Here is an 11,503-nt window from a genome sequence, read left to right on the forward strand (position 1 = left end):
CCTACTTACGGTGAGTTTGGCGCTCAAAAAAAGGTAATGTGGAACTGCACCATCTGTTCATCTTATGGAAGTGCCGTGCTTTATTTTAAGAACTTGACACTTAAGGATGCTGTTGCTCTGATTTTTTTAACGTTGGAAGGAGTGATCTGTCTGTGAGCTATGGAGACACTTGGAGTATGGGAGAAGGGGAGCTAATTTGGATTAGCCGTTGAAGCAGATGTTTTCAGCTACGTTAATATGATTTGACAGGCTTTTGGAGTCAACATGGTCTAACCAATTTAGTTCAGATTGCTTTGGAAGGAAAATAAGCTAAATTTGTTTCATATCGCTTGGCTTCTAAAAGAATGTCAGTGCAGATTTCAATACATTTAAATGGGTAAATTAAACTAATTTAAAACAGCTTCAGTGTTTCCATGTAGATATTTCTTTTTTTGTTTATATTGAAGTAGTCTTACTTACAGGATGTGACAACCTTTCTTTCAGAGGAGAAGGTATGGCTGCTGGTAGTCAAACTTTTGGACTTTGTGTGATCTGTATGTTTACTGGTAGTTACCTGCACCTAAGAGACCATAGATACATGAAATGAGGGAGTAAATTGATGCAATTGGAACTGTGCATCTAGTACAGAAAGGAATGCTTTAGAGCTGCCATCCACGGTGCTGTGAGAATTGCCAAAACTAAGACTAGACTGCTGTCAGTGGTTAGCTTGGATTACTGTGGTGGTAAATACTGCACAATGTGGTCACTGACAACAGCCAACAAAGAGGCATCTTTGAGAGACGGCTGCTTTTGTGTGCTTCATGTTGGTAATAAGCTACGTGATGAATATTTGCTTTGTCTACTACCAGCTCTTATAGTTTCTCTGAAAACATTGAAATTATTCTGAGTGTGAGAAATTGATAGAATGGATTGAGAGCAGCCCTGAGGAGAAGGACTTGGGGTTGTTGGCTGATGAGAAGCTCGACATGAACAGAGTGCAACTTACAGCCAAGAAAGCCAACCATATTCTGGGCTGCATCAAAAGGGAGGGGATTTTCCCTCTCATTCCCATCTCATGAGACCCCACCTATATCCAGCTCCCCAACACAAGAACATTGACCTATTGGAGTGAGCCCCAAATATCATCTAAGGATGATCAGAGGGCTGGAGCACCTCTTCTGTATGAAGACAGGCTGCGGGAATTGGGGTTGTTCAGCCTAGAGAAGAGAAGGCTCCAGGGAGCCTCATAGTGGCCTTTCAGTACCTAACAGGGGCCTACTGGACAGCTAGAGAGGGACTTTTTACAAGGGCATGTAGTGATAATACAAGGGATAATGGCTTTAAACTGCAAGAGTGTAGATTCAGATTAGATGTTAGGAAGAAATTCTTTCCCATGAGGGTGGTGAGGCCCTGGAACAGGCTGCCTGGAGCAGCTGCGGATACCCCATCCCTGGAGGTGTTCAAGGCCAGGCTGGATGGGACTTTGAACAACCTGGTCTGGTGGAAGGTGTCCCCACCCATGGCAGGGGGCTTGGAATTAGATGATTTTTAAGGTTCCTTCCATCCCATAGCATTCTGTGATTGTGAAATTTTAGCTCTAGAAATGATTTTGTGTCCAGAGGACTGTGACTCAGTACATGCTTTGTGATTAAAAAACAAGTCACTTTTTTTCTTTAAACAGGTGATCCCTTCAAAGATGATCCCTTTGGGAAAATTGGTAAGCAATTTTGTAACTTCTGAATTTTTTTTATTTATTTTTGTAAAGGATTCCTAGTAGAACAGTATGTGGGGAGAAGTGTTACCGCTTTCAGCATGAAAGAGGCCATGGGTAGTCTCTACTGAGACTGGCTGTATAGGCAATGTGCCTTGGGGAGTGATAAACTGTGCTTGGGGAGTGAAGGAGAGGAAGGTAGGAGAGTGGTAAAAAAAAAAAAACTAGATTTTGTAAAAATATTTCTTTTTAATTGTTTTTTAAGAGAGTTTGATTAAAGAAACTATATATTTAAGTGATTCTGGAGCTGAACGATTGTTACGATCCATTTTTCATCATGTGTGGAAGATGTTGGCTTGTCTAATTTTTGAACCACAGTATGCAAATTATTTGTAGATACATTTGATGCTTCAGAAATCCTTAGTCTTAAATGTGTCACCTTCTTGCAGTATGAAAGCAGCAATATAATGTTTCATTTTTAAGACACCAAGCTAAATAAAGCTAGCAGAAATGGTAATGAGATGTTTACTTTTTAGATCCCTTTGGTGGTGATCCCTTCAAAGGCTCAGATCCTTTTGCAGCTGACTGTTTTTTCAAACAGTCCTCCACTGATCCTTTTGTGACTGCAAGCACTGATCCATTTAACACTGCTGGCAACAGTAATAATACCACAGTAAGTTTTGATAGCAAGCCTTTTACTTTTGTATATAATTTGGACAAAATGAACTGTTTTGTGCATTTGGACATGCCTTGAAATACTGATATTCAGAAATGATGTAGACTAAAGGTACCTCTCACCCCATGGCTCTGTCTTGTCTCTTCTTCTGTTCTGCTTTCTAGAAACGGGAGCAGATAAAAATAAAGAAAAAAAAAATAAATGTTTCAGTGTGGAGCTTCATTGCTACACAAATTAGAACCTTTTGAGTATAGCGAGCTAAGCTCCATTGATAACTGGTGAAACTTATTAAACATTGAAAGAAACCCAAGATTAATCTGACCAGGTTATATTGAGACATTTGACTCTTTTGCTTCCAAAGCTTATAGGATCAATAAGTATGTTATATCTTATTTAAAATCTGATGTGGTATAGGATTTTCCCCTTGAGAAGTCAGCTTGTACTTGATATATGTTGCTTTGGGTTTTGTGGTCTTTTATTAATAAGACTTACTGAAACTTTGCCATAATGTGGAGATTATTACTGAATAGCATGCTCTTTCAGAGGTACTTAGGTGTGACTTCTAGCTGTTCACAAGGTCATGTTACACACTACAGGCTACTCCTCAAACCTTAAAAAAAAAAAAAAAAAAAAAGTCTTCAATACTTACTCTGCACACTGTTGTTTCCCAAGTCACAATATTCTAATACAACTAATTCTTAGTCATACTACAGTCTGACAATAAAAGAAGTATAGAGGAGTAAAAAAAAAAAGTGGTCAGAGCTGTAGTGTGGGATTCACAGTCTGTAGCAGTCGATTCTTGAGAGAACTGTATTTCTGAAGCTGCATTCATCCTAAATACTTTACTGCACCTTTGTGTTACTGACATCCTGTAATAATATCTTTATGAAGAAAATGGAATATTTTACTTCTTTTTGGTGCTGGACTAACGTTTTAACTGAAATAAATTTTGATTGTATTCTTAGTATGAGGACTTGTTTAAGCTGAAAACCACATTTCCCTCTAAAGTTATTTTTTTATTTTAGACAGAGATATTGAAGAAAAATGATCCTTTTGCTCCTGGTGGAACAACTGTTACTACATCAAATGATCTAGGTAAAAGTAGACTATATACAGCAAACTTTACATGCGTTTTCTGATTTTTGTTTCTAGTCTCTTCCCAAAGTTTTACTGAGAAATACTTGAATCCAAGACATAAGGCACTTTTTCCTTGTGTTTTGTGGCACATACGAATGAATTGCATTGTTGAATTACAGACTGAGATCATAAAAGGTTTAAAAAGTTTATTCCACAAATGGGTTTACAGTTGGAAGTGAGCTCTTTTTCATGGTCATATTCATGTGTGTTCACAGCCACAGATGCACACACAAAATACACATTGTGTGTGTGTACAGATATCTCAGCTAAACCTGTTCAGGAAAATTACTGTTCTTAGTCAGTTGTTAATACTTAGTTTTTGTAAAAACTTCTTAAATAGTGAGTGTCCCGCTCATTAAATATTTCACTTGAATTAGTCTATACTGCAAGATAAGTAACAGCTGCTTTTTTTTTTTTTTTTTTTCCTATTGTGGGATCTTTCAATGTTCTTTGCAATGTTTAATTTATAATCCTGTTCTGTTTGCTTGATTTGTGTGTATTTAGCTACAGACCCCTTTGCCTCTCTGTTTGGAAATGAATCCTTTGGAAGTGGTTTTGCTGACTTCAGCACACTGTCAAAGGTAATGTGGAACAACTGTCACTCAGAAAATGCATGGAACTCTGCAGTGACAAGACTAAAAACATTCTCTACTCTGATGCTTTTATTGTTACAGTTTTGCCACTAATAATGATTTATAATGGTTAACTTCCTTGAAAAAGTTTTTAACAGTAAATTATCTTGCAGTGTCACTGTGAAAAATGCAAAGTAATCTTTGTGGCTTTGTAAGTGTTTTCTCTGTATTTGAAATGATAATTTTTTTCTTGAAAATCTGCTGAATGTAATTGCAAAAGTGTTACTTTTGCATCTATAACTGTACTCAACTTCTTGTTGCTGTACACACTAAACATTCCTGATTTTCATATAATTTTCATCAGTGTGGGGTTTTAGTATCTCCCAGAGTAGTTGGATGATGTCTTTAAAAACAAACAAAAGTATTTTTGTATTAGTCCAAACTCGCACTTTTAAACAAATACTGTAGTATTGGAAAAAATAAAAAAAAAAATAAAAAAATAATAAAGAAAGTATAAGTAGAATTGCGCTGAAAGTGTGTATGTTACTGTTTTCTTTGTTGAAGGCCAGCACCGAGGATCCCTTTAGCTCTTCCACATCAGGTTCCAGCAACAATGTGGTCATAACTAAAAACTTATTTGAAGAACCACCATCCAAAAATGAGGATGTTCCTCCTGCATTGCCCCCTAAAACAGGAACTCCCACAAGGCCCTGTCCACCACCACCTGGTAAGAGCTGAAACTGAGATGCTGTTAACCATTAGATTCTTCAATATTGGTGGTACGACAATTGCAAGGGGATGGTGAAATACACTGAACTAAGAATGAACGAGGAAGGTATAAAACAAGTCTGTTCCAGATCTGTTGTTGTTTTCCTCAGAGTTAAATTTTGTGTGGCATTTAGGAGCAGACCTTCAGTTTTTTGATTGCTGTTTTGATTTTTGAAGGGGGGGATGAGAAAAAGGATTTAGAAAGTGGGAGAATATAGGGTTGTTACAGATATCTGCAAGAACACAGAGCGGCTACAGATTAAATGGTTGGTAATGTGATAGACTGAATGAATAGCATACTAAATTATATTTCAAGTGAGAATTCATTGTGTTTTACCCATTGCAAAACCTCTGGTTTTAATTCTGTCTTTAAAGAAATATTAAAACTATTTAGCGCTTACATGGCTGGAGTAAAATGAATTAACTAGGGATAACATGACTGCCTCAGATGTTCAGATCAAATTTTTCCAGATGGCCTCGCCAGGTCTGTAGTATTGAATCTAGCCAACATAATAGTAATAAACCCAGGCTGTTTTCTGTTCAGAGATAGCTGAATCCTCTGGTCTGTTCCATGACACAAACCATTCTTTTCCAGAAAACACTATGCTTGTCAAAGATAACACCTTCTTATGGTTACAACAAGTTACGGTTATAACAAGGTTAAAACACACTACTTGCCTTCAATAGAAAACTGGAAAATATATTAGTGTTCTTTTAACTTTCCATCCGCTGTTTCATTCTCTTTAAAAAAACAAACAATTACTGCGTCATATTTTTTCACTATTACACTATATGGTTGAATCTTAAGGTGTTTAGGAAAAATTAAATTCATCTTTTTCCCTCAAAAGTAGGGAGTGCAGTAAATGTAGGAGTATTTAATACTAAGTTTAAAAACAGGTCCTAATTTCTAATGCTGCCATTAGGAGATCTGGCTCATGCCTTGTAAATAATCAGTTGAATTGTAAGTAACGTTAAAACAGTTGACTAGTTGTGATAATTTGAATGTTTTATAGTATTTTTGTTTATGGAGGCCCCTCAAAAGGGGGTGTGGAGACTTCTGACTTCATTCTTTAGGAAGTGCCTACAAAGTGGTGTAAAGATGTGGTTTTAGAATGCAAGCACCAAGTGGCAGAGCAACAGCGCCGTTGTTGATAGATGACTGGAAAAATAGCCTGTTTTGGTTTGCACATATAAAAATGATACTGTGGATACCTTGATAGCCATTCCTAACAACTTACTTTACTTATGTAAGTCATAAATTGTGATAGTTAAGTGTATTTGTTTTGAGTAAATCTCTTAGTCTAATACAAAACAAGAAAATGCTTTTTGAGGAACTGCCTGTCCTTTTAATTCTACATGATACTGGAAAGTGTGCAGAAGGCTTATTTGCTTGTCTCTGAAATCCGCTGGCTTTCCCGATACTGATAAGCTCTCCCATTTCATGATTTTTCTGTGGGTTTGGAGGTAGGATTAACATTTGTAGGGATATGAAGTATAATTTCCCTATAGAAATGTTTTTGCTGGATGTTCAAAAATTCAAAAAACTGCAATGAAACCTTTTCTGTAAGTAATAACATCTGGGAAGAATGGTGGGAAGAAATTCAGCTCAGCTTGTCTTGATCTTGGAAGGATTTGGGTTAATGAACTCAAAGGTGTTGAAAGTTGACTGGGGTTAAACTGAAAAAAGAAAAAGGGGGGGCTCTTGTCTGGTTCTGTTATATCTGTAGCTACTTAGGCAAGGATTAACAAAATAGCCTGTGATTGCTGTATGGCTTCATTTTCTTAGTTTAAAAACTACAGAAATTCTAGGTGTTAGCATAGGAGAAGATGTTGTATTTACTGTTTTGAAGACATACAAGTATACAACTGTCCTGAATCAAATTGTGTTACTTTGATCCAAACAAATAATAAAAAGGAGCTGGAATTAGCACGGACATTCTGTTGATAAACAGAAGAATAATTACTGTGCTAAGAGAATAGGGGTTCAAGACTTAGAAATTCTCTTCCCCAAATACTGTTACATCAGTACATAACTGTGCTCTTGAATCATTAACATACATGTGTTCCTTTTTGATCAGATAGTGCTTTAAGAAGCTGTGGACCATACTCTCATTTTTTAAACTAGCAACCCTTCCTCTGAATTCATTACAACTCCACTAATTTTCCAGAAGAGGTTGCATTCCAAGTAGTTTTGGATTTTTTTTTTAACTATTTTGGCATGTTATTACCTGCTATCTTAAATTCATTTTAAATTCATTTTAATCTAAGGGAAAAGACCTATCAATCAAATAGACTCTTCAGATTCCTTTAAACCGAGCGATCCATTTCAGCCTTTCCCCACCCCAGACATTCCCAAAGAACAAGAAGCAGATCTATTCTGTGATCCATTTGCTCCCACCAGCGTCAGTAAAGAGGCTGACCCCAACAATTTTGCAAACTTCAGTACTGTGAGTAAACAATTTTTACATTTGTTTCAGTATACTGACAGCTTTGAATTGTTCACACTGAAGTCTTCAGTCTAATTAAAAAGATTAAAACATATCCCACATACAAAGGGGATATCGCTTCCAGGTAAAACTGTATTTACTTTTAGTTTACAACTGAGGCTGTCCTAAAGTAAAACACTGCAGAATGATGTAGTTAATGTTTAAGTTGTATTGCTTTTGTGAGTTTGAGACTTTTCTCATGAAGGCCTCCTAACCTTTAGAAGACATTTTAAATACGTGTTCTCAGAGTTGTTCATTTTATCAATGCATGTAGAAGATATAAAATATAAATCTATATAAAGCACACTGTTATTTATTTGTTAAAAATACAACCAAAGGTGTGACTTTAATTTTGTCACTGAACTGTTTAGTCATAATATTGAAATATGACTGAAATACGGATAAATAGCATCGGAGTGGTGTGTGTTAATGAGATCTAATTTGGTGAGTTTTGAATGGCTACTAAATTCCAGACCTTATGTATGATGCAGTGAAAAGTAGTAAGTGTCTCTTTGTAACCAGAATCCATTTCATAGAAGTCGTGGTGTCCAAGCAGTAGAAGCAAATCTAAAGGTTTGTGCATGCCTTTATTTACTTATTTATTTATTTAGAGTTTTTGCAAATAGGAGTTTTGGAAGGCATCATTTCACTTTCAAGCTTGATATCTGTTAAATGCAATTTGCATTCACAGTAATCGTATTGCTTGTATTGTTTTCAGGTATAATAAACTATTTGCTTTATTGAAGTAAACTGAGGATTGACAGGCTCTCAAAATTGTCTTGCACTGGTTGATGTGTCTTATGGCATGACAATTTCTGACATACTATTATCTGACATATTATCACTTTAACTAGCTAAAGGAACTAAGAAGTTAGTTCAGAGGAGAGAATGTGAACTGTGGAGGGGAAGGACAAGTGTTCATTATTTTCATAGACGAAAAAGCATTCTTTTCCATCTGCAATTACCGAAAACACTAAGTGAACTATGGAGAAAACTCAAGCTTTTCTATGTTTATTCCTTAAAGAAGCAGTGCGAAAGCAGAAACTAACCGTAGTATATAATGATAACCTTTTAGGACTTAACACGGGGACATTCATGAAGACGTGGGCTTCACCTACCTCTGCTTTTTCCTGCATGCTGAATAGAAACAAACTTTAGCATAATCTTTTGTGTTTTATGATCATACCCTAACTGTTTCTGACCTAACAATCATTGTACCACAGCAATTCAATTAACGTACCGTTCTCGTCTAAGTATGTAGAATGAATCTGTTTTTTCTTTTCCTCGTGTCACACCTTTCTCTGTATTATTGCTAGGCTTCTAACTGTACAGTTACCTTAATATTCTCCTTCTTGGCAGAAGTGTTTTTCAGTTGCACAAATAAAGAGTCGTTCTACAGCTAACTTTTACAGTCACTGTCATCTGGAATAATCATCCCTAATGAAAGTAGGATTAATCAGGGTGTTCCATAGTGCTGGATATGGGTTTATTTTGCAATATGTTCTCCTGATTTATTCAATTTTTTTTCTTGCATAGGCTGGCTTTTATCCAAATCGGTTTGCATTTAAATTATAGCACTTGTTTCTCCAGTAACTGTTTAGAAACTTAATGAATTTTGAAACTCAATGTATTTCGTTAAAACAAAAACAAAACACACAATATAGCAATAGGATATCTTCAGTGCATTTCTTGATGGTTAAACCTTGAGCTAAGCTAATAGTGATAGCATGCTGAGAATAAAACACAAATAATTTGAAGGCTAGAGTTTGTCCAGTATTTTGAAAAACTGTAAATGTCACTTAAGCCAAGAACAGGATTTGTTATTGCATTATTAATCTGGTTATTTTGTCTTTTAAAATGCAGTATTCTACTGAGGAAGACATGATTGAATGGGCTAAGAGGGAAAGTGAGAGAGAAGAGAAAGAAAGATTGGCAAGACTAAAACAGCAAGAGCAAGAAGACTTGGAACTGGCTATTGCACTCAGTAAATCTGAAATATCAGAAGCATGAAGCTTAGAATAAGATTTGTCTTATGTCAACTGTTTCTGTCCCTTTTCCTGAATACCTAACCTATTTAAATGTTAATCAGAAAATACGTATATACAGGAAAATAAGAAAGGTTTTAAACTTCTGAAAGTGGTGTGAATGTTTCTGCTAAATTCAATCCTTTTGTTTGTTTTTGTTTGAATAACTTAATTTTAGCATTCAATTCCACTCAAGTTTTCAGGAGAACAAGGAACTTTTCCCAGTTGTAAGCAAATCAGTTTTAAATGCAGCAAATGAGATTGTAGTTTGACTGTAATCTGTCAGCAGTTGGTAATTGAGCATAAAGTGAACATATCAATTATTTTGCCATGGCTGGCTGTCTCCTGTCAAGCAGTTAGCCATTTGAAACCTTTTATCCTTCTTCTAAAGATATTAGTAATGCCAGAGTTGTGGAGTGCTTCATTTTATATGTATGCATATAGATTTTTCTTTTCATTGAAGATTCTATGTTTGGACTTGCAATAACAATCTTCATAGAGTCTAAGTTTAAAAAAAAAAAAAAAAAGTGTGTGTCTTACTGAAACCTTTAATGCTTTTCTTGCATGGCCATAGGTTTTAAGACCAGTTATTTTGTTTTATAAAGAAATTACATGGAAGATTCATGTGCGTTTGCTGTTGGCCAAGATGACGGTCAAATTACAAGAACCCACAGCTATTTGAGCCAGTTTTGCCTGTGAAATATGCAGTTGAACTGGCAAGATGATAAATTGAAATTGAAATGGGATTGAGAATAGAAAGAAAACATGTAGTCTGACTTTTTTTTTTAAACCACATTTTTTTTTTCCTGTATGTATAATTTATTGAAATGCCAACTGATAGTTGCACCTTAAACTGAATTTCTTTGTGGTCACTGAGTAGGATTGATAGAATGTTAATGAAAATAACTTAATGAAAATAACTTATTGTTCACTTTGGAAAGAACTCCATTCTGGAGAATCAATTTCACTAAAATTCCAAAAAGAATAATCTTTTGCCCTATCTTAGACAAATGGATGACAACAGCATAAGCATCAAGAGATTTTTTTTCTTGCACTTTTAACTTGTGGTATTTCTGTTGAGAAAATGGAAAAGTTTCAACGCACAGCACTGAGTAGGGGGGGGGAGAACTCAGCCATGCTTCAGTATATTTAAGCTCTTCCTATTACCTATCAATGCTGCTGTTGAAAGAGTTTGGTAGTTTTCAATTTTTCAGGAAAATAAGTAACCAGACTGAGAGGTTTTTTTTCTTTTGCACTGGGAAATGAGCATTTAACCACCTGCTCAAAAAGGTAACTTAAAATTTTGCAAGGATTAAATCGTTGTAACTTATCTATACATCTTTGTAATGAGTGTACACTAATCTTGCAAATCATATGCTTAACTGGATTACATAGTTTCTTATCTTTTGTTAAAAATGTATACTCAGTGGACCAACACAATATTATTATGTATATATTATATATATATATTCCTGCTTTCCTTTATGGAATTTAAAGTTTTGAGTCATTTGATGTTACATTTCATGTTACTGACTCTGACTATAGTACTTTTACTCAGACTACCAACAAACCACTGCTGTGAGCTAAATGGCATTACTTATGAAGTTTTAACTGTTTTTTTTTTTTAAAGAAACTTGTTCAGGTGGGATTAGCCTCTATTTATAGATTTTTGTTTAAAAATTCTAACAATAGCCTGTAATTATGAAGAAATAAAATTTAAGTACATAAGTGTGAAATGTTTGCCTGTTTTTTCAAAAGGGTGCTGTGAGCTGTAAAATAAAATGTAAATGTAATGTGAATGATACAAGGTCTTCTGTTTGTAGTCTGATGGGAGGTGGTTAATTTTCAGAGAAACAAATTGCTTGAATTTGGTGGTTAGCTGAAATGCACATTAATCCCATCTGTCACTTGCTTTCTTAAGAATTGTGGCAGCTTCAAAGAAAAATTCAGACTACTTTTGCCCAAGGATTTTTGCCTGCACAAAGCTTGCAGTGCCGAGATGTTTATGTGTCTAGGATTCATTTGTGACATATGTACGGATCTCCTACTAGCTGCTGGCAACATAAAGCAGATTCATATGGTTTGGCAGATCTTTAGTTTGACCCAGAGTGTATCCTTTTCAATATGTCAGCATAATGCCTCCTTCATAT

At 35.4% G+C, this 11,503-nt stretch overlaps 1 protein-coding gene across 7 annotated transcripts in view; it reads left to right on the forward strand.

Annotated features, from left to right (window-relative positions):
- The window catches only part of EPS15 (epidermal growth factor receptor pathway substrate 15), a 46,691-nt gene extending 35,599 nt beyond the window's left edge, over positions 1-11,092 (forward strand). Inside the window, exons 19-26 of one of the 7 annotated variants that reach the window (XM_084291040.1) lie at positions 1,661-1,696; positions 2,227-2,363; positions 3,392-3,461; positions 4,008-4,084; positions 4,640-4,802; positions 7,112-7,290; positions 7,852-7,902; positions 9,193-11,092. In XM_084291040.1, coding sequence (XP_084147166.1) covers positions 1,661-1,696; positions 2,227-2,363; positions 3,392-3,461; positions 4,008-4,084; positions 4,640-4,802; positions 7,112-7,290; positions 7,852-7,902; positions 9,193-9,339 — 860 coding nt within the window. In that variant the 3' untranslated portion in view covers positions 9,340-11,092. The remainder of the gene's footprint in view (positions 1-1,660; positions 1,697-2,226; positions 2,364-3,391; positions 3,462-4,007; positions 4,085-4,639; positions 4,803-7,111; positions 7,291-7,851; positions 7,903-9,192) is intronic. The other 6 variants (XM_084291043.1, XM_084291041.1, XM_084291045.1 and 3 more) reach the window with 6 other exon arrangements.
- The last annotated feature ends 411 nt before the right edge of the window (positions 11,093-11,503 follow it).

Source organism: Netta rufina, assembly GCF_964035555.1.
Source record: "Netta rufina genome assembly, chromosome: 8".
Taxonomy (NCBI): domain Eukaryota; kingdom Metazoa; phylum Chordata; class Aves; order Anseriformes; family Anatidae; genus Netta; species Netta rufina.